Genomic DNA, 27,031 nt, shown 5'->3' with positions numbered 1-27,031 from the left:
GTGGGGAGATAAGCTGCTCAGATACTTCCATGAAGTAGTGACAAGAGAAGGAGAGAATGGCTTGTGGGACAAAGGTTGTTTTCATGTTTCCTGTGGCCTAGATCAAGTTTCAGGGCGAAGAGAGAACTGGCCTGGAGCCATCTTGAATCTTGTGTAAGAGCCTGTGGCAGGGGGGTGGGAGGGCTGCCATTGGCTAAGGAAACTGAAGCTGAAGCCATCAGGAGTATCCAGCCAGAAGAAGCATAGCACCCATGTCATGAAGATTGCAAGGAGAGGAGGCAGGAGCAACATTTTAAAGAAACCCTTAGACAGCCTTAAGCACATGCCAGCCATGTTGTGCACGTACAAGGTACTTAGCTGGTACATGGTTAACACTATCTTGAATTTTTTTAATTCTTAAATTCTTATTGTGAAGGTGATATACCTCAGAAGGGTTACAGTTACTTAATTCAGGTATGAGTACATTTCCTTTTGAACAGCATCACCCCCCCATTCTCTCCCAGTTTTCCCCCTCCCAACTTCCCTGCCCCCAAAGTTGTGTAGTTCATTTCCAATACAGTGTCTAGTGAGTATCACTGCTGAATTGTTCCATCATTGCTGTGCTTCCTCTTCCTCTTCCCAAATTAGATAAACTTACATAAAAGACAAAGGGTACAAAAATAAAAAACAGTGAATTAGCAAGAGGAAGGAAAAGAAGAAAGAAAGAAAGAAAGAAAGAAAGAAAGAAAGAGAAAGGAAGGAAGGAAGGAAGGAAGAAAGAAAGAAAGAAAAAAGCACAAACAGTATAGTAAAAAAAAAAACACATTCTGTTTCCATTTCTTGGAGTTCATTTTGATAAGCATCATTTTATAAATCATAGTCATGTAGCTACTGAGCCCTTGTGATCCTCTCCTAAGAATATCCTCCTTTGATCTCACTGTGTGAATGTTTAGAGTGCTGTTTAATCCATCATGTGCAAGTGTAATTATTTGTTTTTTTTTATTATCTATTGGGTTTACTTGTAGATTTATAGACACATTCTAATTATTACAAATGAGGGAAACCATGCAGCCTGTATTTCTTTAGGTCTTGCTTGCTTTGCTTAGTATACTTTTTTTCCAAGTCTTGACGCTTCTTTATGAATGGGGCAATGCTAGTCTTTCTGATGGGAGCATAGAATTTCATTGTGTATACACCACATTTTCTTTTCCTTTTTTTTTTTTTGGGGGGTCCAGTCGTGGGGCCTGAACTCTGGGCCTGGGCGCTGTCCCTCAAGGCTAGCGCTCTACCACTTGAGCCACAGCGCCACTTCCGGCTTTTTTCTTTTTGCTTATGTGGTGCTGAGGAATTGAACCCAGGGCCTTGATCATGCAAGGCAAGCGCTCTACCACTGAGCCACCTTCCCAGCCCTATCACATTTTCTTAATCCATTCATCCACTGAAGGGCATTTGGGTTACTTCCATATCTTAGCTATGGTTAAACAATGCTGCAATGAACAGGTTGTGCTGGTGGCTTTAGTGTGGCATGGTTTGTTGTTATTTGGATAAATGCACAGGAGTGGGATTGCTGGCTCATAGGGAAGCTCTATGTTTAGACTTTTGGGGAACTTCCTTGCTGCTTTCCAGAGTGCTTGAACAAATACTCAAACTGGACCAAGAAGATTTAAACCAACTAAATAGACCAATAGCAAGTACTGAAATAGAAATGTTAATAAAAGACTTTCCATCCAAGAAAATCCCAGAACCAGATGGATTCACAGCTGAATTCTATAAGGCCTTCAAAGGAGAACTCACTCCAGTACTCTTCAATGAGATTGAAAGGGAAAGATCATTACCAAACTCATTCCATGAAGCCACCATAACATTCATCCCCAAACCAGATAGGGACTCAGAGAAAGAAGTATAGACCTATCTCTTTGGTGAACATTGATGCAAAACTTCTCAATAAAATCTGACCAACCAAAGTCAACAGCTAGCCAAAAAAGTCATACACTATAATCAAACAGAATTTATTCCAGGGACACAAAGCTGGTTCAATACATGTAAGTCAATTAATGTAATTCCACACATCAACAGGTGCAAGAACAAGAACCACATGATCATTTCCATAGATGCAGAAAAAGCATTTGACAAGATCCAACACCTCTTTATGATGAAAGCTCTGGAGAAGCTAGGAATCAATGGAACATTCCTCAATATAATAAAGAGTGTATATGACAAATCTACACCCAGCATTTATACTTAATGGTGAAAAGTTAAAACCATTTCCTCTAAAATCAGGAATGAGACAAGGATGTCTGTTCCCTCCACTCATCTTGAAATTACTTAATTTCTGTCCAGCAAAGCACCTAGCATTTTCATTTTACTCTAGGCTCTAAAAATTGTGTAACTATGCATGCCAAGTGCAAAGCTGGCTGATAATGGTAAGAATGGGTAAGAATGTAATAATGGTACCAGCTGGGTAAGAACTTTTTGTCTTTCATAGACTGCTTTTGCTATCGAAGAGGAACTCAAAATGGGGAAATGGAAACGCTGAAGCCACATACCTTCGTTTTTAATGCTTTTAGCCTAAAGAAAACTCAAATTCTAAGTCATATTCAGAAGTGTGAATAAAATCTCATTGCCCAATTGAGATTGTGTTTACATCCTAAAGTCGTGATTGTTCTTAGTAACTAAAGGTTAACAGAAAAATTGAGACTAGATTTCCTCTCATCATGAGCAAGCTATGCCAGAACCATGGACCAACACATTTGTATCTTTCCACAAAGTCAGAATTTACTGAATATGAATAAACTCTCAAGCTATGGCAGCTTCATTGGCTTTTACTTGGCTGAGTACTCTTGCTTTTGTTTGATAACTGTGACCAGGGCTATTCCAAGTTCTTTATTCCATTCTAATCATGACAACCAGTATCTGTCACATGAAGAACATATATGTAATATAGATAATAGAAAGGTTGAGAAAAGGTTGAAAGTGACCACAGGATTTAAAGTGATATAAAGAGCTGATACACAGGCAGTCATTTCAGATGGTCAGATAAGGCCTGAAGAACTGGTAGAATGGGGCTGGGAAGGTGGCTCAGTGGTAGAGCGCTTGCTTTGCATGCATGAGGCCCTGGGTTCGATTCCTCAGCACCACATAAGCAAAAAGCAAAAAGCTGGAAGTGGTGCTGTGGCTCAAGTGGTAGAGTGCTAGCCTTGAGCTGAAGAGCTGAGGGACGGCACCCAGGCCCAGAGTTCAGGCCCCATGACTGGACCCCCCCTCCCCCCCAAAAAAAGGACTGGTAGCATAGTTAGCAAGTCACAGAACTATCTAGGCAGGAGGATCAGGATGGTTTGCAGTTTTTAAGTGGGTGTTGCCAAGAAGGAGGCAGAGCTTAGTTGACTGGTAATCTGGTGATGCATATTCAGGGTGGTTTGCTAAGAGGATGATAAGTATGGAGGTATGGGCTCCTTTGTATAGTCTTAGCTGCCTCTGCTATTGTTTTTGGTGAAGGGTTTGCACAATTTTGAAAATAAATTGATTATCTTTTAGGTACTTGTACAAAGACGGTGCTGTTTAACAAAGCAGTGAATGAATGTAATGCATCTTGATCAGTGTGAAAACATGGACTTCTTCACGAAGTTGTGTGTCATCTTTGTGCAGAGGCCAGACTAATCTTCTCTGTATCATTCCAAGTTGCACGTATGTGCTGTCCAAATGAGCGTGGTTTGCATTCTGCGTGGTTCAGTGTGTTTTAAAATCTATAGGTCTAGTTTTTCTGATATGCTATATCCATGCATGCAGATCCCTATCACTTAATTTGGTTATTCACAAGTGGTATTTTTTTTTTTTTTTTTGCCAGCTGTGGGGCTTGAACTCTGGGCTTGGGCACTGTTCCTGTGCTCTTCAGCTCAAGGAGAGTGATCTACTTCTTGAGCCACAGCACCACTTCCGGTTTACTAGTGGTTTATTGGAGATGAGAGGCTCACGGACTTTCCTGCCTGGGCTGGCTTTGAACCGAGATCCTCAGATCTCAGCCTCCTGTGTAGCTAGGATTACAGGCGTGAGCCACCAGTGCCCAGCTACAAGTGCTAATTTTTTTATGAATAACTTTTCGGTTTATACCACAGGATGGTGCCATGTAACCCAATTTACTTTTTTTTCTTTTAGTAAGTCCTGTGTGTCCAACGTCTTCTGATACTTCACTTGCCCAAATGAGTTACCAACTCATCCTGCCTTAGAACTGGCACTCAAAATACAGTTCTTGGGAAGCTGTTGCTTTATGAGGCAGGATCACTCAGAGATTAGAGGCAGGGCTCACATGGTAGAGCGATTGCTAGGTAACAGCAAGACCCTGGGCACTGCCAACCCTATCAAACCCTAATACTGCCTGATGAAGATGAAGAAGATGATAATGACCAGGATGATGATAAGGATGACGTAGTAATTCAGGACCAGGCCAATGTGAAAGCTTCTGTTCACTGCAACATAGAGCAACTGAGAGAAGGACACATCCTGCTTTTCACACCTTCTACTAAAAAAGCCAACCATATCATTTAATGCAAAGCACATAACCAGCAATTGGATGAACTTATAATAGATAAGTAAAAAGAGTAAAAAAAAGTCAGATGTGGATTTGAGACTTTCTAACTTCATATCATACATTTTCTTTCCATTCACTTTTTATTAGCAAAACTTTGTGTTTTTAAATGGGTAGAAGAACTTTCTAGAATAGGACGTTATTTACCTTAGATAACTGAAGAAAGACAAGGTGATTACCCAAGTAGAGGGTGGAAATTTAGTTTTATTTTTACTGTAAGTTGTGTTGAAAATTTCAATCCCCACAGAGCAGACTTTGAAACAACTAGAAATGCACACCAACTTAGAAAGATAAAATTATATAGTAAAAAGAAGCTCTGGGATCAAAATATGTATGCATTAGTTTTATTGCATACCATGATTCTACTGTACATCCAGGAATAATAATAATTATGTATGCTTGCTGCTTTGGAATTGGAACATGATTTCTACTTGGAAGCTTCACAAGCAGTTATTTAATTATGGTCAGTAATTCTCTGTGACCCAAGTGTCATGAAATATAAAATGTATTGCTTAGGGATTGCTTAAGCTGCTAACAGATTTAGCTCAGGGTGGGGAGAAGGAAGAAATGAATGAAAAATTTCATTCATAGTCTAGTAATATAGCACAACAAAAGAATCTGACAATCGAGAGGGGTTTTCACAGAGTGTAGGCATCTCAGTTTCACATATCAGCAGATCAGTAAACATATCTGGTTCTCAGGATTGCTCAGATGTTCCCACACAGGTATTTGGCCTGTGCTTTAAGAAAGAAATCTGTAAAGAAGAGAAAAAGACAACTATCACTAGTAATTATTGCAATAGACTTCTATTGTGTCTTAGTTGGTGTTCCTATAACAAAAGCCTCTCAGACTGGGTGACTTAACCAATAGAAATTTGTTTCTCACAGTACTGGAGACTGGAAAGAACAAGATCAAGTCCCTGGATCACCCAGTGTCTGCTGAGGGCTGGCTTCTTCATTGGCAAATAGCAGTCTTCTTGCCATACATCATCTCTCATGGGAGAGAAAGAGAAAGGCTGCAAGCTCCTATGGTGTCCGTTCTTATAAGAGCACTAATCCTAGTCATTGGGTCCCACCCGCATGACCTTGTGGCCTCCCAAAGCTCCATTTCCTGTCACTGTTGGATTAGTATGAATGTTGGGGAGACAAAATCCGTGTGTGTGTGTGTGTGTGTGTGTGTGTGCGTGTGTGTGTGTGCGCGTGCATGCGTGTGTGTGTGTGTGTGTGTGTGTGTGTGTGTGTGTGTGTGTGTGTTCCAGTCCTAGGACTTGGACTCAGCATCTAGGTGCTGTCCGAGCTTTCTTGATGCAGCTAGTACTCTACCACTTATGCCAGAGCTCCATTTCCAGTCTTTTCTGGTAGTTAATTGGAGGTAAGAGTCTCACACACTTTCCTACCTGGGCTGGCATTGAACCAGTCCTCAGTTCTCAGCCTCCTGAGTAGCTAGGATTACAGGCGTGAGCTATTGGCACCCAGCTAATGGCATTTTACTTGTACCTCTACCTAAGTTATGCTTTTGGAAATTTCTTTTAGTCACCCAGGATAGTCACTAATTACAGCTGTAGATTTAAGATAGTTATTTCAGAGATTGACTAGTGATTCAATCATTTTCTTCTTCTCCCTGAGCCCAGACTCCACTTCATGGCTTGCCTTGATGGCTTGGGAGATTTCTTACCTTTGGGAGGAGTACTGGGGTCTGAACTCAAGACCTTGTGCTCACACTTGGCTTTGTCACTCAAGGTTGGCTCTACCACTTGAGTCACATCACCACTTCTTTTATTGTTGATGGTTAATTGGAGATAAGAGTCTCTCAGACTTTTCTGTCCAATCTGGCTTCCAACCATGATCCTCAGATCTCTGCTTCCTGAGTAGTTAGGATTACAGGTGTGAACCACCAGTGCTTGGCTCTTTGAGCCTTCCTCCACATTTTCCCCTTGAGGTTGTGGTTATGTGTTAAGACATGTTAGAGCGCTAATAGGAAGTTGGACCCATCAATAAATTCTCTGTGGAAACGTATCTGTTATTCAGGACTTCACAAGAATGAGAAATGCATTTCCTTGTTCTGTGGTGATGTAGATTTTTGTTTGTTACCATGCCTATTATGACATAAATATGAATATGTTAACATTTACAGTAAAGAATTTTTGGCTTGTTAGCTGCTTAGTCTGTTTTGGGTACTAGTATTTCATAAAATTCAATTCACATAAATTGTTCAAGCAGTTGTAATTGCCATCTTTCAAATAAGGAAATTAAGACTTGGATAAATTAACTTGACTGAGATGACACATAGTGTGAACTCAAATTTTGAGTCTCCAAAGCATTTATGTTCTTTCCAACAAACCATATTATATCTGAAATGAAAATTACTATGCAGATTGCACATAGTGCATAGATTTATTTGTCCTCTTATTTGTTCATCAATTTTTTTCTTTTTTTTTGTCGGTTGTGGGGCTTGAACTCTGGGCCTGGGCACTGTCCCTCAGCTCTTCAGCTCAAAGCTAGTGCTCTACTACTTGAGCCACAGAGCCACTTCTGGTTTTCTGGTGGTTTATTGGAGATAAGAGTCTCACAGATGCCGGGGGCTGGGTTTGACCCATGATCAGATCTCAGCCTCCTGAGTAGCTAAGATTACAGGCGTGAGCCACAGGTGCACAGCCATTCATCAATTTTTTTTTTTTAATTTTTTTTATTGTAGAGATACTATACAGAGGGTTACAGTTACATGAGTGAGGTAATGAGTACACTTCCACTTCCTCTTGAACATTGTTACCCCCTCCATTGTTTTCCCCCTACCATCCCCTCCCTCCCTCCCTTCCCCAAGGTTCTTTTTTTTTTTTTTTTTGATCGTGATTAAGTGATTACTTAATTTCCAGAAATTCACAGTATTGTGGAATAATGATGCTCATTTAAAGTCACAAGTTCATTCTAACTTTCCTGGAGCAAATTGTCTATCACAGTCTGTAATATATAACGGTGCTCATATGTTATATACCATATACCATTCATCAATTTTTAAAATGCTTACTCTGTGTTTTTTTTGTGCCACACTCTCCTTGGACAAGATTTCCTGACAATTAAGTCAGGAGAAGCATTTTATTTATTTGTACCCGATGTTCTGAATGTTTATGGTGCCCCCAGGTTTATGTGTTGAAATGCACATCTCAAAGGTGATACAGCTGGAGCTCTTATATATGGGATTAGGCCATTATAAAGAGGTCAGTGCCTGAGAATGTAGCTCAGGGAAAGAGCACTTGTTTAGCTAGTGGACCTGGGTTTATTCCCCAGAATTAGGCAACAGCAACACACCCTCCAAAACCTACTGCAGTGGTGTATACTTGTAATCCCAGCTGGGTTACTAAGTGAGACTCTGACAAAACAAGCAATGCCCAAAAAGGGTCACTCCTTGAGGATACGGAAAGACAACACTATTTATGTCTCAGGAATGTAGGCCTTCATCATACACCAAATCTGTCAGTGATTAGATCTCATTGATAATTCATAACACCACAACTCTTAGTGTTAAATATTTAAGAGATTGACACTTGTTTGGGCACTAGTTGTCATAATTCATTTTCTTAAAAATATAAAAGGTGGGCTGAGGTATTATGGAATAAAATTCTTATCCATTATTTTGTGTTTTACAGCAAGAAACCTGCAACCCAACTATTTTGCCAACAGCTATAGCTAGAGATCTGATAATCATGGGAATAAATTGTGTGTACTTCAAATGCAAACTGAACAGAATTAGGACTTAGTATATGTTTATTAGTCAGCACTTGGCCCTTGTGAAATATGTGGAAAAGGACAGGCAGTAATGGAGGACTGAAGATATGCTCACAGAGGAATTGTTATTATTTTTGTGAAGTTGACAATTGGCCTTGTTCAAACACACACACACACACACAAGTGCTCTGTCATTGAGGGGTGTGTCTTAAAATGGTGAATTTTGTTCTAGAATAGAGAGGCAAAACAAGTTTGACTTGTAAATGGCAAAATCTAATTTTTAGAGGAGAAACCCTTTTCTTTCTTACTAGGTTTTCTACTCTTGCCTAGAGTCCCAGTAGAGTTCCAGTAGGGATATGCTGAGACTGGTTATGGGGTTCAGACCTCTTAAACAGTGTAGGGATGTTACTGCAGGGCTTTCTTTTAGTAAGCATGCTTTAATGTTTACTTTCCCTCCAAGTGACCTAAGGTGGGGAGGCCATTTGATTGACAGCTGCCAAACTTCCCTTGTGCCCAGGGCCTTGGGCTTGGAGCTGTTCATCCAGCAGCCCTTCTCTTGGGCACCAGTGGGACTGTCCTTATGGCAGCATGGCTGCTTTGACACCTCACAGATGCCTTGAGAGGGCAGATGCCCTCCAGATGCCCAGGACACTGCAGCTGACGCCCCAGGCGCCTGCTTCGGGAGGCCATGCCCCAGCCACCCTGGCCTCCTAGACAACTGAACGCTGGCCTTGGAGGGCAACACTGAAAGCTAAGACAAGCCAAGTAAACTACTTTGAAGCGCTGGGGACTGAACGCAGGGCCTTTGAAGCGGTGTCCTGCTGATCCGTATCCCCCATGTGTTTCTTCTTCTTCCAGGTGTCCCAGGCTGCCTCTGGGTGGCTGGGGATGCAGGTCAGCACCACCCGTGCCCTCTGCCTGGGGGGAAATGCCCATGTCTCCACAGCTTTTCTCGCTCAAGATGGCTGGGGGAGACCCTCCTGAAGAAGTCGGCAAGGACTCGGGATTAGCCCCGACAGCCGTCCACGATTGGTGGATTTGGAAGCTGTGTTGTGATAGGTGCAAATAAAACCCTTCATTTGCATCCACAGCAATAGGCCATTTATGAGGCAACAGGCAGGCGTTCTCCTTGGCCGCCACACTGGGTCGGTCAAGGGCTCCTTGGGTGACCTTCGCCATGGTGCGGTGGGCCCACAGCCGAGGCAGTGCGGGCTCTGGAAGCCGTAGAGATGAGATGGCCCGGGGGGAGGGGCTGTCCGGGAAGGCCGAAGGTGAGGGCCGCAGGAAGGGCCCCGGGGACCGGCAGCCCCAGGAGCCAGAGCCCTGATACTAGCCGAGGCGGAGCCCACGCGCGCAGGCCGCGGGCACGCAGAGCCTCGGGCCCAGCGCCTAGGCTGGCCAAGGCGGCCTGTGGTGGGAGGCTGGAGCCTCACTGTCGGCCCAGCCCGTGAGCCCTGGCTTGGCACCCAGGGGAAGGTCGAGGGCTGCCAGCGCCGGAGGCACAACTCTTCACCTAGTGGTGATCGCCATTCAAGTAGGGAAAAGGCGGCCAGGTAGAGCCCTGGCCGTGCAGCCGCGGCTCCCTCCACGCGGACCCGCTGGGAGGAGCGGCGGGAAGGGAAGGTCTCCCGCGGGGGAAGCCGGTCTGCAGACGCGTCCAGGGCAGGAGCGAGCCGCGTGCCCGGGGAGATGGGGCGGGGCCGGGCCGGGCCACGTGGCGGGCCCGCGTGGGGAGCGACGAGACCCGGTCTGCGGGTGGCCTCGATGGCTTCCCAGGGGAGGCCTGGTGGCACGCGGCCATGTTCCGAGCCGCGTCCCCGCTGCTCAGGCTCCCGGGGCCAGGAGCCTCAAAAGACGCGGCGCGGCGCTGCCTGCAACGCCCGCAGCACGGCTGACCCGGGCCCCGCGGCGCCGGCTCTGCTGAGCGAGGCGCGGGGCCCGGGGTGCGGCGCGAGGCCGGCCCCGCCCGCCGGGGCTCTCATTTGTGGGTCGCGCGCGCGGGGGCGCGCGCGGGGGCTGCGGCCTCGGGGTTCGCCGCGGGCCACGCGGCGCGGGGAAAGCCCGGGACTTCCCGCCCGGAGCCGTTCTCGCGAGAGCAGAGGGGGCGCGGAGGGCCCGGGGGCGCGGGGAAGCCTGCGGTCGAGGGCCGGGCCGGGCCGGCCGGGGACGCGGGGAAGCCGCTCCCGCCGGGCGTCGAGCGCCCGCCCTGACGTCAGGAGTTTTCCTCAAAGTCAACAACAAGCCCCGCGGCGGCGGCGGCGGCAGCGCTCGGCGGCCCGGGAGGAGGGCGGAGGGGGCGGCGAGGCGGCGGTGCTCCTCAGGCGCGGCGCGGGGCGGCGGCCGGCGGGGGAGGCCGCGGACCCCCGCCCCGCCCGGCCCGGCCCGGCCCCCGCCGGAGCGCGGTGGTCGGGGGATGAACTGAATGTGTGGCCGGCATCCGATTCCCACGTAGTCTCCGCCCCCTCCTCCCCGCGCCGCCGCCCGCCTCCCGCCGCCGCCGCCGCCCGCTCCAGCGCCGCCGCCGCCGCCGCCCGCCCGGCTCCCTCCCTCCTCCCGGCAGCCCTGCGCCTCCCTCCCGCCGGCCGCTCCGGGCTCCAGGGGCCGAGGCTCTGCGGGGTGGGGGGAGGACAGAGGGGAGAGGAGGGAGGGGGACCCCCGAGTCGCCCCCTCCTCCCCCCGCCCCCCGGCTCCATCCTCCGCCACCGCGCGAGCAGCTGCGGGGCCGCCGCCGCCGCCTTTGCAGGTAACCGCCCCCGCCCGCCCGCCCGCCGCGCCCCGGCTCCGGCCCGGCCCGGCCCCGTTCCCCCGGCCCGGGCGCCGGCGGGGTGCGGCGGGGGGGGGCCTCGGGCTGTCACCGCGCCGGGGCGGGGGCCGGCGGGGTGGGGGCGGGGATCCGGGGGCGCCCGGCGCGGGCGACACCGACACCCACACCCCTCGCCTTCCGAGGGGCCGGGGCGGGGGCCGCGCCGGGCCTAGCGGTGCGGAGCGTCTGGGCGGCCGGGCCGGCGCCTCCGGTACCCGCGCGGCCCGCGCCGCTCCCCGCCCCGCCCCGTCCGGCGGGCCGCGCGGTGGGGAGGGGGCGCCCGCCGGGCCGGGCCGGGCCGGGCCGGGTTACGTAACGCGGCGCCGGGGCCGCTGTCGGGGTGGGGGCGGGGGCTGCGGCGCCCGGCGCGGGGCCGCCTGCGCGCGGCGGGGCGAAGGCGCGGATGCTCGGGCGGACCCCGGGGTCTCGGTCCCCTCGCACCGCGCCCCGCCCCGCCGCCGCCGCCGGCGCGCGACGAGGTTGGGCGCTGCAGGCTGGGGTGCGCCGGACCCCCGGTGGGCGACGCGCCCGTCTGCGGTGCTCCGGGTAGCGGGGCTCGAGCCGCCGGGAGCGGTGAGCTAAGAATAGAACCGTGCGGAAGATGCTGGGCTCGGCGGATCCGCCGCTGCCGGCGCGGCGTAAACAAACCCGCTCCTTCCCGGCCCTCCTCCGCCCCTCCCCCTCCCCCCACCCGCGCCGAGGTCCGCACGGCCGCGGGGCGGGGGCCGCCGGGCCCGCGTGCCGGCCGCCGACGCCCCGCCCGGCGGGAGGGTCGCCTCGGTGCGGGGGCCCTGGGCGCAGGCGGGTGCGGTTCCTCTCGTGGAAGCGGAGGACCGCCTCCCCCGCCGGCCGCAGGCTCCATCCCGCGGCGCGGCCGGGAAGCAGCCCCGGTGCCCTCGTGCGAGGGTCGGGGCGAGAGCCGGGGGCCGCCGCCGATCAAAGCCCCCGACTCGAATTCCCGCCCCGGGAGCGGCCAGCTCCTACGAACACGTCCCGCGGTGGTCTTCCGAGGGTCGGGCGGGTGACTGGGAGCCGCCCCTCCGCGGGCGGTCTCTGGCCGCCGGGCCGCGCGTGGAGAGCCGCGCGGGTGCGGAGGCCCGGGTCACTCCGTCCCCTGTAGCTGTCAGTGCCGGGACCTTCGGCAGACACCGTGCCTTGTGTTAGGCTTTCTGGTCACCTAGGGGAGAAAATCGGAGCAGCCAACTCGGGGGAGAGTTTAGGAAATAAAAAGATGGTTTAGGACTCGAACATCAGTGCTCAGCACTTGAGCCTCGTTGAGGTTGCTCTCCTGGGGAGAGTGGGTGATTTAGAATCACTGCAAATCCAAGTAAGAACAGTCTGGTGGTGACACTTCCTGTAGGACAGTAAGTTCAGTCCTGCACAAAGTAGGGATCCAGGAAGTGACCAGGTACAACTTAGAATCATTGTCGATGTTGTTCAACTAGTGATCTTCAATTGGAAGAGAATTCACTCACATGAAACACCTGGTGAAATATTTGTAAATGAATCGATATTCCAGGAGATGGTTGTCTAAAACAACTTTATTAAGCATCTATTTTTTTTTAGATTCCCAGTTTCTTCGAGTATCTGATTAAATGGACACTATATAAGACACATGTGTGTACGTGTATTATACATAAATACGTGTATGTAGCAACATGATTTTTTCCCACTTTTTGATCCTGTTAAGAGGCTTGCTATTTGTTAATGAGGTTGACCTCATCTTTGGTTTTAGCTTCTACTCTTAAAGTGAAGAACATATTATGAATGAAACAATTTTGGACTTTCTAGATGAATATAGGATTTTAGTTTTCAGTTATATGTTTTTGCATTTTGCACTTACAGTATGCTTTCCAACAGTATTTTAAAGTAATTTTGCAAAAAAGTTGATGTAATAATTATTTGTGTTCATTCTGCTCCCTTCACTTCGTTTTAAAAAAAATAGTGCTTAGTGAATTGTTTTGCAACTTTAGTCTTAGTTTAATCTTGACAGTGAATGAATATTAAGTTGTGATCGTCAGAGCACGTTCTGCTTTCAACTCGTTTATGTAATTTTATTTTTGGTCTTTTTGAGACAAGATCTCTATGTAGCCCAGGCTGCCCTCAAACTTGGAATCCTTCACTTTCAGCCTCCAACGTGCTGGGGTGACAAGTGTGTGCCACTATGCTAGTCTTGTTTACATAACTGTATAACTAAACTAAATTCTTTAAAGTTTATTGAGCAAATATTAACATGAGTAGTGATGCTAGCTTGAGTAAGAATTTTTTGCAGTTCATTTAGAAAGAGAATTTGTGGCTTAAAATCACTGCAAACCTAAATAAATGGGTTAGTTAAACAGGATACAAATGTGCTTCGTATATCCTGGACACCATAGGAATTGAAGATTTTTAAAACATAACTTAGGATTAAGAATATAGATATTTCCAAGTACTTGGGCTTCTTTAAGAATAATCTTTTTTAATGGAAGTTTAACTTTTACTTAAAACTTTGCATGGTTTTATATAAAACAACTGCTTATACTTTTTTTGTGTGTGAACTTCTAGTTCAAGAATTTGAGGGGGGGATGGTAAGGCCATTCCTATTAGTGTGTTAACTGACTCTTTACCATGATTTGCTAGGATTTTATAGCACTAAAATAATGATTTAATACTAGTTTACTTTTGAACAACAAAGTATAGGAATAGGAAAACTACTCATTTTGGTTTGACCAAATAATTCTTGTAATCCGACTTGCATGTTTAAGTTAATACTAATTAATAAGGGATATAATACTTGTGGCAGATTTGTTTTAAAATATTCAAGCCATTTAAAATTGCTCCTCCGTCCAAATTTCTGCATGTGCATCAGGATTCTCAATGCTGGTGTCCTGCAGCCTGCACCTTCTACAAAGGCAACCTGTATGTTTTGACTTTAACAAATAAGATAGGAAAGCATTGGGTTCAGTTTCCATTTGACCTAACCACAGCCTGGTGAGCACTGTTAGGTGTGCTTTCCATGTATTAGTTAATTTAATCTTTATAACAGCCTTGTTACACTTCGGAATGTGATTGTCATGAGAGAAACACTTCTCAGGGCACAGAAATACATGTCAACTCTCCATATTCTGAAGCACATTTTTTTTTTTTTTTTTTGTCTGTAGTGTTTTCTCTCACTTATTTGTGCTTATTCTTAGAGTTCACTGTGACAATGCTATATTTGGTTAGAGTAATGCAATGAGTTCCAGTCAAGTTAATGTAGTTTTTAAAAAAGGTGTTAACCTGTTAACCTTTTTCATTTAATTAGTTTCATATATCAACTGCTTGCATACTTTATTGTAACATCTTACTCTGTATGTTGGATGTAAACTTCCTCTAGTTGCTACTTGAGCTATAATTAATCATTATTTAAGTATATTTAATATATTTCAGTATTTATCACCAAATACAGGTTTTTTCACATTTCTAAATGGACATATTTTACTGCTGTTTAGAGTGGAAAGTCAAAAGATTTACTAGACAACTCAGGGAAATGTTCAAATGAGATTTTTTTTCTCTGTATTAAGTAAAATAGGATCTTACTATAATCAGGTGACTGGGGGAGGAGGAGAAGGAAAGAAATATTTTTCTAGTAATGGAGTTAGCTGAGATTTTGTCTGAGGTGAATCTTTTAATGTTTTATCTTACTAACTATAAAACTCTTGAGGATAGGAGCTATGTATAATAATTTACCTACTATGCCATCTGTATATGGAGTACTCAGCAGATTTTTAACTTGAAGAATCATAAATAGTAGCTCTAGAACTATAAAGCATCTAATACTATATTTTCCTCTTTCTTCCTTTCCTTTCCTTTTCTTTCCTTTTTAATAGAGACTGGATTTCATACTGTAGCCTAGACTGGCCTGGGATTTGTCAGGTATCTCAGACTGATCACAAATTCTTCATCCTCTTGCTTTAGCCTCCTAAATACTGGAATTACAGGCATGCACCACCACACACAGCTCTTCTTCATGGTTGAGGAAATTGTGGCAAAGAAAATTAAAGGGATTTTATGTAGTATTACTGTGGATGGGGCAGAGTTGTGAGTGGAGACCCAAGTTTTTTGCTCTGTTTAGTGCCCCCCCCTTCATCCCCAGAGGACTGGGGCTTGAACTCAGGGCCTGGGCACTGTCCCTAACCCTCTGCTCAAGGCTGGCACTCTACCACTTGAGCCACAGTGCCACTTCCCAGCTTTTTCTCAGTAGTTTGTTGGAGATAGAGTCTCACGGACTTTCCTGCCCGGGCTGGCTTGGGTCATGACCCTCAGATCTTAGCCTTCTGAGTAGGCAGGATTACAGGCATGAGCCTCTCCCCCCTGACTCTTTTTAATGCACCTTTGGGATGGTCTCTGTTAGAGGATTCTAGACCTACTGGTTAACTTCTGCTTAATTGGGATAAAGGTTGTCAAGCTGGACATCTCTCATATCGCGCTCTCTCTCTCTTCCTCCCCTTCTCCCCCCCCCCTTCTGTCCCTTCCTTCTTCCAACCTGCAGTCTTCAATTTGCCCACCTTATAGGTGAATTCATATAGAGATGACATTTACATGAGAAGTGGGATAATTTAACATTTTATCGGTAGCTTGTTTAGGGGGTTAAGTGGTAGGCATCTTGTAAGCATTTTTCCTAGTGTTTCAAATTAGACTGATATACCAGTTTTTCTTTTTAGTAATGGACATGTGCTTGGAATGGCATTCTCATGCTCTAAATGGTGGGGAGAGGAATATGCCGTATGTTTTTGTTGGTATATTTTCAAGTTGATAAAGTTGGTTGTTAAGAATTGGCAATTTAGGGCATGGCACTGGTGGCTCATGCCTGTACCACTAGCTACTCTAGAGGCTAAGGTCTAAGGACTGATGTTGAAAGCCAGCCCCAGCAGAAAAGTCTGAGAGACTCTTATCTCCAATTTTAAATTAACCAGCAGAAAACCGGAAGTGGAGCTATGGCTTAAAAGTGGTAGAGCGCCAGCCTTGAGTGAAAGAGCTCAGGGACAGTACCCCGGCCCTGAGTTCAACCCCATGATCCATGTACACACATATGAAAAAAAAATTGACAGTTTAGGTGGCTCACTTCTCTGTATGATTTCTTCTTTTGAACAGATAAACAACTCTTAAAAAGGACAGACTACTTTGGAATTATTTGAAGTGCAGAGTATTTGCATCCAAAGTTTGTTGGTAGTTTAGAGAAAGTTATATTTTGGCTTTTAACATAGAATTAACATGTAGGAAATTATTAACTTGTTAATTTTGTTCTTATTTGTTTGAAAGAGTTGCTGGGTACTTTTTAACTTTATGTTAACCTACTTTTAGTCTTCTGTTATGATTTCGTTTGTGATACTTCAGCTTACACACACACACACACACACACACACACACACACACACACACACACACACACACACACACACACACACACACACACACACACACACACACACACACACACACACACACACACACAATGTATTTACATATGCTACTTTAAAACATGTTGCTTTCCTGGAATTTTGGATAGTAACTTGATAGAGAAAATGTTTCAGTATTTGAAAGTGATAATTATATATATATTTGAGAGTTCATGCCTTGTTATTTGTTAGAAAACATACCAAACTGATAGGAAATCTCATTTGCAGGTAGTCATTCTTATTGCTTGTTATCAGCTTGACTGGAAAGCTGTGGGGAAGTAATATCATTGGTATTGAGCGGTCACAGATTTTCTAGTTTTACAACTATGGCTATGTTAGCCATTACATAAATTACTGTCAGTCAAATAAATTGATATAAATAAAATGCTCTTGGATAACAAATTATAGGATTGGGGAATATTTTTTTAAATTCTTTGTTTGCCAGCTCTGGTGCTCACACCTATAATACTATTAGCTACTCAGGACACAGACCTGAGGGTCATGGTTTGAAGCCAGTTCAGGCAGGAAAGTCTCTGAGACTCCCATTTCCAGTTAACTACCAGTAAGTAAAAAATGGAGCTGTGGCTCAAGTGGTGGAGTGCTAGCCTTGAGCAGAAAAGCTTAGGGACAGATCTCAGGCCCTGAGTTGAAGCACCAGGACTGGCATACAATACCAAACAAAAAACAATGTTTTATATCCTCGTAATTTATTATAGTTACATAGTAAATAATCAGTAAATATTTATTGGCACACATACACATATACGCGTACCTGTATCTCTCTATCCATCAGTTTAGTTTTTTCCTTAAAATTGCATGATTGGTTGCTCTAAGCAAATATCTTTAAAATATTCTAGACTTCCATTTTTCTTCCCATAATGAATAATTTTTGTAGTATGAATTTTTTTTAAGTTGATACTTAATGTCTCAACAAAAATTGTCAAAAAATGTCAAGAAAGAGGACAGTTTTGTCCAGTGCTGGTGGCTTACCCCTGTAATCTTAGCTACTCAAGAAGCAGAGATCTGAGGATCGTGGTTTGAAGCCAGCTGAGGCAGATAAATCCCAGAGACTCTTATTTCCAATTAACCAGTAAAGAGTTTGAAGTGGAACACCAGCCTTGAGTGCAATGGCCTGGTATTGTCATAAACATCAAAAACAGACAGTTTTAATGTGTCCTAATTCTTGAAAGTCATGGTGGTCTGAAGTAATATGCTTAAACAGATAGGAAAGAATACCATAATTTTAATTATATACTTATATATAGGTTTAATTGTGCATTAACACCTCCATAATTTTTTTTGGGGGGGGGGTCCGGTCGTGGGGCCTGAACTCTGGGCCTGGGCGCTGTCCCTCAGCTCTTCAGCTCAAGGCTAGCACTCTACCACTTGAGCTACAGGGCCACTTCTGGCTTTTTTCCTTTTTCTTATGTGGTGCTGAGGAACCAAACCCAGGGCCTCGAGTATGCAAGGCAAGCACTCTGAGCTACCTTCCCAGCTCTCCATAATGTTTTAATTGAGTTTTTAACAACCCCTTTCTTTGTTGTCTTACATTATTTGCTTGATTAGCTTACTCATTTTTAGTTATCAAAAGCTATATTTTTTGCTCCTTTTATGATTCATTCATTCTGTATTTATTGAACAGCAAAGCAGTGCTTTAATAATTTATATTATGATTGAATAGAATTAAAAGACATGACATGTTTTGCACAGTGAAATTCAAACAAAGTTTGTAATCACCTAAATGAAGTTTTCCTTAGTGTATATAAATGCTCTGTATAAGTTAAAAATTGACCTTTTTTTTTTGAGCTGTCCCTGAGCTTTTTTGCTTAAGGCCACTTGGAGCCACATCTCCACTTCTGCTTTTTGGTGGCAAATTGGAAACGAGAGTCTCACAGACTTTCCTGCTCCAGCTGGCTTCACACCATGATCTTCAGATCTCAACCTCCTAAGTGGCACCAGTCTTGAAGTTAACTCTGCTATGAATTTTGTTTTTTTTTTTTGCTTTTTGTTTTTGGTGGTTGTTAGTTGTGGGGCTTGAACTCAGGGCCTGGGCACTATCCCTGAGGCTCTTTGTGCTCAAGGCTAGCCCTCCACCACTTGAGCCACAGTGTGGTTAATTGGAGATAATTGGGGACTTTTCTGCCTGATCTGGCTTTGACCCATGATCCTCAAATCTTAGCCTCCTGAGTAGCTAGGATTACAGGCTTGAGCAACCAGCACTCAGATTTGTGTTCATCCTTTTATAAGAAAAGGGAAAATAAATGTTTTTGATACAAAAGTCTTAAAAAAAACTCTAGAATTTGATGGTTATAACTCACAGGCTAGAACACATCTCTAGATAAGTTACTGTAGAAGGAAAAGTTCACACTGCCCTAGGAAACAGGTTGCAGAGTTTCAGCTGATCTTTCAGACTAGTGTTTTAAGTAAACATGGAAGACAGTGAAAGAGTATAGATGACCTGGTGCAAGAGCATTGCCACTTTGGAAAATTGAAATCAACATGATTTACTACTTAGGGGTTCCATGTTTTAATATACAAAAGACAGCATTTATTGCAAAGCTGTTGGTAATAGTATATTTATAACATGACTTAGGATGTCAGAGAAGGCATCAATTTAGGTAACAGAGACCCAGGAACAATTTTGAAAGAGGAAAATTGTGATTATTTATAGATATTGTTTGGTAACACTTTAAGGTACAAATAGATAAAACCATTTCTAAAATACTTGGTTTGTGCTTGACCTTGGACGGAGCAGTCTTAATAATTGCGGAGGCATTCTGGTGACTTCTCCCATAAAATATCTGATTATCTGTTTGAGAAAAAGAAAATGTAAGCTTATAACCTGTTTATTTTATATAGTAAACATGCATTCATATTGGGGGGTAAAAACCTTGGTTTGGTGGCCCTGATAATGATTGTAAATTTTTTCCTACTTAATATACATCTTAAGCATTTAATGCATAAGCACAGATAATTTTTTAAATTTGTTTTCAAAACAGTACCATACCATTCTAAAACAAAATGCATTGACTGGATTGATGGGGTATTTTGGTGTGCTGTTAATACCAAAGCGGCAGTGTGAGCAGCAGGAGGAAGGAACACACCTGATGTCTGGTCTGGTTCTGCCATTCAGGGCTTTGTGGTCTTGAGCAAGCCACTCTAGCTGTCTTGTCTTGGCCTCTCCTTCTTTAGCTATAAAGCATAGATTCCTCCAGCTGAAGATTCTGATAATGTCCATTTAAGAATTGGGATCAGTTTTGAAAATACTTTTTTTTCCCCATACTATAAATATAGGGTAAATCATCTTACTAAGTTTAAATTTTTGTTATTGTTCCGATCTCTATCCCACTTTTGTACCCAAGAATAATGAGCTATGAATTCTTCTATTCACATTATATAGTTTTATAGTGAGAAGCAGATATAGAGTGTATTGCTGCAAGTGCTGCCAGAGGTCTTCTGAGGACACCATTTTTACAGTGTTCCCCAGGACATAACGTAAAACTCTTCATGCGGAATGAGGAGATGGTTGGTCTAGTTTATGTACCCATTGTTTTGCTGTTCTTTACTTAAGGACTTTTCTAAAAAAAAAAAAAAAAGGGGGAAATGCATCTTAAATTATGTGACCACTTCTTATGGCAGTATTTAGACTTTTCTGGGATAAATTAGGTTGTATGTATTTATTTTAGACAAATATGTTATTTGAGATGTTTCAAGAGAAGGACCTGACTTGTAAAACTTTCCTAAACTTTAACAAAGAATTTCTCTTCTTTAGCTTTCCTTTTCTTATTTCTCCAAATTTCTTTAACTTAGTGCCTGTTAGATAAACGTACTTTGAGGAAATAAGCCCAGATTCTTTTGTTTTATTTTTCTTATGAGGATGGAGCTCAGGACCTTACATATGCTAGGCGAGTGCTCTGTCACTATCACTGTATTGCTATGATAGCAGACTTCTGTGATGATTTTGCATAGGCCTCGCCTTGCCTGTAGGTGTTTGCCTCTGCCCCCACTGCCCACTGTTGAGTTTTTGTCAGGCTGTTTAGGGGATGTATAGTATTGGTTCTAATATGTAAGTTATGAGGCACATAATCATCCATGATTTACATTGGAGAAAGACCTGTATAGTATACTGTAGTACTTTGGGGGTGGGGGCAGTCTAATCTTGAATTGAATGTTATACACTGTTTATCAACTCAAGTTGACTGAATAGTCCTGTTTTTCTGGTTATCTAAAATTTATGCCTTGGTTACTGGACCACATGGTATGTATATCTGTACATTTTTGGAAATGTGGAAATACTTTCACTGAATTTTTTTCTTACCATTTCCCATTTTAGATTGAGGGAGATAATAAGAAATAGTCATTAGACCCAGTTTCTGTTTATGTAAGGATGCTTTTGAAGTCTTTATTACACTATAGATATCCCATGAAGACCCACAAGATAAACTTCTGGCTTTCATGATCAGAAGCATTGTATTTCTTTTGAACAACTTCTTATTTTTTTTAAGATTATAGATAATGTAAATATGGAAACTTACCATATTTTTCCTTGTTCGCATCATTTTCCCAAAAATTTCATGTCATATATTTGGCTCATTTTTGACAAATACTGAGAGTTTTACTCTAGCTCCCTTTTAACTTAAGGCTTTGGATATAGTTCTGAAATTAAGAACATAGGCCCTGGCCAGGTACCAGTGAGGCTGAGATCTGAGGATTGTACTTCAAGGTCATCCCAGGCAGAAACATTTGCTGGACATTATGTTCAAAAAGCAAAAAGTTTGGCTGGTGGGCTAAGTGGTAGAACACCAGCTAAGCAAGTACAATGCGATAAAACCAAACCCAGTTTGGCAAAAAAAAAAAAAAAAAAAAAGAGAGAGAATGCAAGCACTGGAGTCAAATAGCCTGGGTTCCCATCTTGCCTCCATCTCCTATTGGCTATGTTGAAATTTGTCATGTTGCTTAGTTTCTATGAGACTCAGTTTCCCTTTTTGCAAAATGGAGTTAATAGTACCCTTAGGGTTGTGAAGATGAGATTGACGGGTAAGCACTGGAAGCAGTTCTTGGCTCCTCTTGATTTTCTTTTCTACTTTCATATTCCATTTGTTTCATTTTCTCTGTCTACTTTCAAAAATAATTTTATATTATATACTTCATGTAATCTACCTAAAATATTTCTTGGAACAAATCAGAGTAAGAATACATAAGTGTTGGTTTCTTGGCACATTGTATTTTACATAAAGTATAGCAATTAAAATATTCACAGTGGCTTTGACATAACTCTGAAATTACAGGGATTTGGGTACTTAACTTTCATTCTCTTTCCTTTTCTGCTCAAACACCCATCAGCGAACACATTTTCTGTATTTGTATAAGTGTGACAGAGGTTTTCTTAAGACACATTTTAATATAAGCTTTTAAGTTAAAAGTTTCACTATCATTTGAAATCTGTCTCAGGACTAGAGCAATGCATTCATTTAGAACTTTTAATTTAAGTAAATAAGAGCCAGACTTTTATTTGCAGTCAGGCCAGTTGAAGACATTTACAAAGAATTAGTTGTTTGTTATTGCTATGTGAGTTGCAAGAATGGAACATAAAAAAAAAAAGAAATTCTTTCTTCAATACTTCCTTCCAGGCTGACTCATCACTAGAGAGCGGGAAGGGCAGCAGCAGAGAATTCAAACCCTAAAGCTGATTTCTCCTCGCTGGGGCTCAGAGGGGAGCCATCATGAGCGATGTTACCATTGTGAAAGAAGGTTGGGTTCAGAAGAGGGGTAAGTGTTCAAGAAAACTGAAAATAATGTTGGTAAGAGTGCTGAACAGTGAGTGGTTGGTGTCTTTGATATTTTTTCTGGTACTGTTAAAGTGAACCATGATACAGGAGAGAAATGATATTTAATATGTATACTAAGGATTTTCTTATTTAGGAATTTCTTTGTATTTCAAAGTTACAGTAATCTATAATTTAGTTATGAAGTTAGATTTGACTTTCTGGTATGTTGTGTCCATGCATGTTACTGCTATATTTTTTGTTGTATCCACAGATTCTATAATTCAGAGGGATCTCTTGAGAATCATTTAACATCTAAAAAAAGTCACTTGTGTATATTAATATAATAAATATGTAAATAAAAGTATTCATTTAAGGTAGTTTGGATGGTAGGTGACAAAGGAAAGGGGGAAGGTTTACCTACAAAACCTATAAATTACCATAAATTAGGTAAGTGAAATTCTGATGTAAAAGGCCAAGTAAGGATCAGGAGAGAGAGAGAGAGAGAGAGAGAGAGAGAGGAGAGAGAGAGAGAGAGAGAGAGAGAGAGAGAGAGAGAGTGTGTGTGTGTGTGTGTGTGATTTTTGTATTTTAATTTTTCATTATACAATTTTAATATTTGTGTTCATATTACTTTACATAAATAAGCAAATATTTTTATTATTTAAGAAAGAACTCTTCACTATAAAATTTAGTTGATAATCTGTTAGGGTATTTGCTTACATGCTCAATGTGTAGAATGTAGAGTTTGGAATAGTTGCTAAGCAACCACTGTTTACTCATGTGGCCAAGGTATAGGATGAGAATTGATCTAGTCTCAGAACATTTTAGTTTCTGTGTGTCTATCTTCTGGTTAAAAGTTACCTCTTAAATGTGATTTTTATATTCTTTAAGGGTCTATAGTTAATATTTAACCCTGAAAACTTGTTACCAATAAATTAAATACAGGTATGCATTACTGAGCAAATCAGTCTTATTGAGTTACAATTTTCATAGATCAAAAATAATTTTTTTAAATGAATTGTGTGATGTGTTTACAGTGGAGTCAAACATTACAGTCATAATACAGAATATTTTCATCACTCCAAAAAGTTCCTTTCCTGCCCTTTTAGTCCAGTTCTTGTCCTTCAGTCTCTAGAAACCACTAATGTGCTTTCTTCTACTCTTAATTTTCCTTTTCTAGAATTTCAGTTAAATCCATAGTTTTTTCTGGTCCAGTTTTTTTTTTTTTTTTTGCCACAGCATAGTGATCTCCCTCATTTGTAAGAACTAGATTATGTATATGATATTCTTAACAGGGAATCTCAATTACCTAACTGCTTAGTGCATAGGACCATATATAATGAAATGTATCAGCATGAACTCCAATATATGGAAACAAGGTGGTTCTTATTAGACCCTGTATGTAGTTTTCTATTGTTTTTTCTTCATTTATCTTAGTTTTTTGTACCTCGTGTTTTGCATATAAGATTATGCAATATGTGGAAAGGAAAGGGAATCACAGAAACAGCAGGACAATGGATGAATCAAAGCAACATTGATACTCACCTGACACTATGTGGGATATGAACATTACAACTTGTCGGGGGGAAGGGAACAGGATGGGGTAAGTGGGAGACAATGAGGGATGGGGTAACAATGATTAAAAACAAATGTACTCATTGCTTTACTTATGTAACTGTAAATCTGTCCCCCCATCACCTTTTCAATAAAACAAACAATTTTTAAAAATTGATTCAGGTTGTATAGATAATTACTTTATTACTTTTTTTTCTCATTGAGTAGAATTCCCAGGTCTGGATATATCACTATTTATTTTTTAACAGTCGTTGGACATTTGGGCTGCTTCTAGTTTTCAAATTGTTAAAGTTTCTCTGAACATCGAGTACATGTCTGAGTGGTATGTTTTTTGGCTAACAGTGTAGGAATGAGGTCGGGTCATATGAGAAGTGTAAATTTAACTTTATAATAAGTATTTGTTTAACTTCATAATAATTGCAGTGACTGTATTAAGATTTGTTTTCATGTTAATTTGGAAAATACTTTCAGATTTCAATTCTTGATGAAAGATTTTTTTTTTTTGCTTCTTTCTGAGCTTGTGTATTTTGCTTCTTTAGTTTTCTTAGTTTGTTTTATATAGCTAGAGGTAAAATTTGCTATGAAGATACTTAGTTAAAAAAGCAGGAAATTTCACCCGTTTCAAGTTCTAAATTACAGAATTCAGTGAATTGCAATAATATGAAAGGTTTATATTAATTTACAAAACCTTATTTGCTTAGTATTTCTTTTTTTTTAAAACCTAAATGTACTAGTCTGGTTTTTTATATCATAATAAAATACTTGAAAGAAGCTATTTTATAAAGAAAACTATTTTCAGCTTACTGTTTTGGAGATTCAAGGGATGGAACCTATGTGATGCCATCCAGTTCTGATGAAGGTTGCCTGGCAGGTGGCATATGGCACAAGCCATCACTGAGGCCAGGATTACCTCTTTCATAATAATCCTCTTGTGAGAACTAAAAGACTTCTATGAGAACTATCTTCCAAGATATGTCCCAGAAGCTTTGTGACCTCCCCTCAGTGCCATCCTGGGCACTAAGGACTCTGCAGTGACTCGCCACTCCCAAACCATAGCACTGAGAAACATCTTACAATGTGATCAGTGCCTTGATAACCAAGTTTACCGTATTAGTAGTGAGCTCGTAATGCTACTGGTTTGAAAGTGGTGCAGATTTAGCAAGTGATTTATAAAACACAGTCTGAAGGAAGTGCTTTTTTGTATCCCTTAATGTTAGTTATTTAAAAGTTTTTCTACATAGATCTTCAGGTTGCCTGTGAAGAGCCTCAGTTGTATTTCTTTCCAATCCTTAGGTTTTTTGTTTCTTTTTCTGGCCACTTTTTACTGGGTGGGATCTCTAGTAGAACATGACATGGAAGTGGTAAGTGGACATTCTTGCTTTATTTCTCATCTTAATGGGAAAACATTTATTTTGCCACTAAGTATCCTATTCATTGTTTACCTTTTGTTAGGTTGAAAAGCTTCCTATCCTAACTGGCTTGCTGATTTTTATGAAATAGTAGTTCAGCTTTTTAAAAATTGAAATAACCAATTTTTAATTTAGAATCTCTTAATATACTAATGAATTATGGTCATTGCTGGAATAAATCCCAATAAGGATGTATTTCAAAGTATATTTCAAGTTTGAGTTTATTCTACCTTTTTAAGGATATTTGTTTATACTTGTCAGTTGATAGTTTTCAAGTTTTGGTGGATTTATAAAATTTGGGAAGTATTCCCATTAAAGGAAATTTTATAAGATGGATTATTTCTTTTTAAATGTTTGATTAAATTTTGGAGTTTTCTTTGTGGGAAGATTTTGATAATACATTTTATTCCTTTAAAAAATAAGGGGGTTGTATTTTCTATTTCATCTGATGTTAGTTTGGCAAATTGTATTTTTAAAAGATTGTCCACATCTAAGTTGCTCATGTTAGTATTGAACATAAAGTTGTTATTTTTAAAAGTGTTTCTTAATATTCCTTTATCCTTTTAATTTTGCAGATTTTTTATTACTATTCTCTTATAACTGGGATTGGTATATTATGATTTTTTAAAATAATCTTATTAGGAGTTTTTTTCTTAGTCTTTCAAAGAGCCAACTTTATGCCTTATTAACTTAGTTTATCCTTTGTTTCCTGTGAAACTACTTTTGATCTTAGTTGTTCTTTTACTTTCTGGATTCTTTAGATAGAAACTTAGATGACTTTTTAAACTTAAAAAATACCTAATCTCATGTATTTATCAATAATATACAGGGTCCTGATCTTGCTACACAGAGGCTATACCTCTAGACCTTTCATACATTGGTTATTTTTGAGGTTGGGTCTTACATTATTATGTCTGGGACTACTTTGGGCTACGATAGTCGTACTTGTGCTTCCTGTGTTGCTAGGGATGACAGACAAGTATGGTTTCCCTGTAGTTGGGATAACAGGCATTTGCCACTGTGCCCCATGGATGAGATGGAGGAGTCTGATGAACTTCAATGCTTGTGCTGACTTTGAATCAGTGATTCTATGATCTCTGTTTCCCAAGTAGCTAGGAATTACAGGTTTGACCCCCTGCCCCTGCCTGTGTCCTATAAGTTTTGATATAATACATTTTTATTATCATTTAGTGCAGAATAGCTTCTAATGTCCCTTTTGATTTCTTTAATTCATGGGTAGAACAGTATTGTTTTATTTCAAACTATGGAGTTTTGGTAATACTAGCCAATTGAAGTTTATTTTTAGTGGTTTTCCACCCTTAGATTCTGCCTTAGTTTTCTGCTATCGAGAGTATAGAGCTTTATAAAAGCTTAGTCAGAGGATTAGAAGCATAGCTTTACATGGTTGAATTCTGGTCATAAGTGAGGAAATTCTGAGAATGTGAGGTTCTGAGTTCAGTCCTCAGTACCAACAAAAAACAACAACCCCCTCCCCCCAAAAAACAGCAAAAAAGCTATAAGTGGTGCCAGTGGTCATGTCTGCCTATGATCCTAGCTGCTCAGGAGACTGAGGTCAGAGTATGCCAAAGTCTCTGAGAACACATCTCCCAGCAAAGTATTGGAGGATGTGGTTCAGATTGTAGAGTCCAGCTGTGTGCAAAACAGGCAAGTGACAGTGTGAGGACTGGAGTCAAGCCCTACTATCATTGTAAAAGGGAAGGAGGGAGGGAAGGAGAGAAGTAGGAGAGAAAGGAAAATAAGAAAAAGAAAGAAAAA

At 42.3% G+C, this 27,031-nt stretch overlaps 1 protein-coding gene and 1 non-coding gene across 5 annotated transcripts in view; one reads left to right on the top strand and one right to left on the bottom strand.

Annotated features, from left to right (window-relative positions):
• Positions 1–3,579: 3,579 nt before the first annotated feature.
• LOC138841240 (U6 spliceosomal RNA) lies at positions 3,580–3,686 on the bottom strand. Its single transcript, XR_011376354.1, has one exon. It is a non-coding gene; the product is annotated as a U6 spliceosomal RNA (small nuclear RNA).
• A 5,847-nt stretch (positions 3,687–9,533) lies between these two features.
• Akt3 (AKT serine/threonine kinase 3) overlaps positions 9,534–27,031 on the top strand; it is a 202,705-nt gene continuing 185,207 nt past the window's right edge. For 2 of the 4 annotated variants that reach the window (XM_070041923.1, XM_070041921.1), the window contains exons 1-2: positions 10,836–11,026; positions 22,134–22,272. In XM_070041923.1, the coding sequence (XP_069898024.1) occupies positions 22,227–22,272 (46 nt within the window). In that variant the 5' untranslated portion in view covers positions 10,836–11,026; positions 22,134–22,226. Of the gene's footprint in view, positions 9,555–10,835; positions 11,027–22,133; positions 22,273–25,139; positions 25,208–27,031 lie in introns of those variants that run through there. The other 2 variants (XM_070041925.1, XM_070041922.1) reach the window with 2 other exon arrangements.

Source organism: Dipodomys merriami, unplaced genomic scaffold, assembly GCF_024711535.1.
Source record: "Dipodomys merriami isolate MVZ:Mamm:240054 unplaced genomic scaffold, mDipMer1.0.p SCAF_31, whole genome shotgun sequence".
NCBI classification, from domain to species: Eukaryota; Metazoa; Chordata; class Mammalia; order Rodentia; family Heteromyidae; genus Dipodomys; species Dipodomys merriami.
The sequence above is the reverse complement of the archived record's forward strand: the minus strand, read 5'-3'. Positions and strand labels throughout refer to the sequence as shown.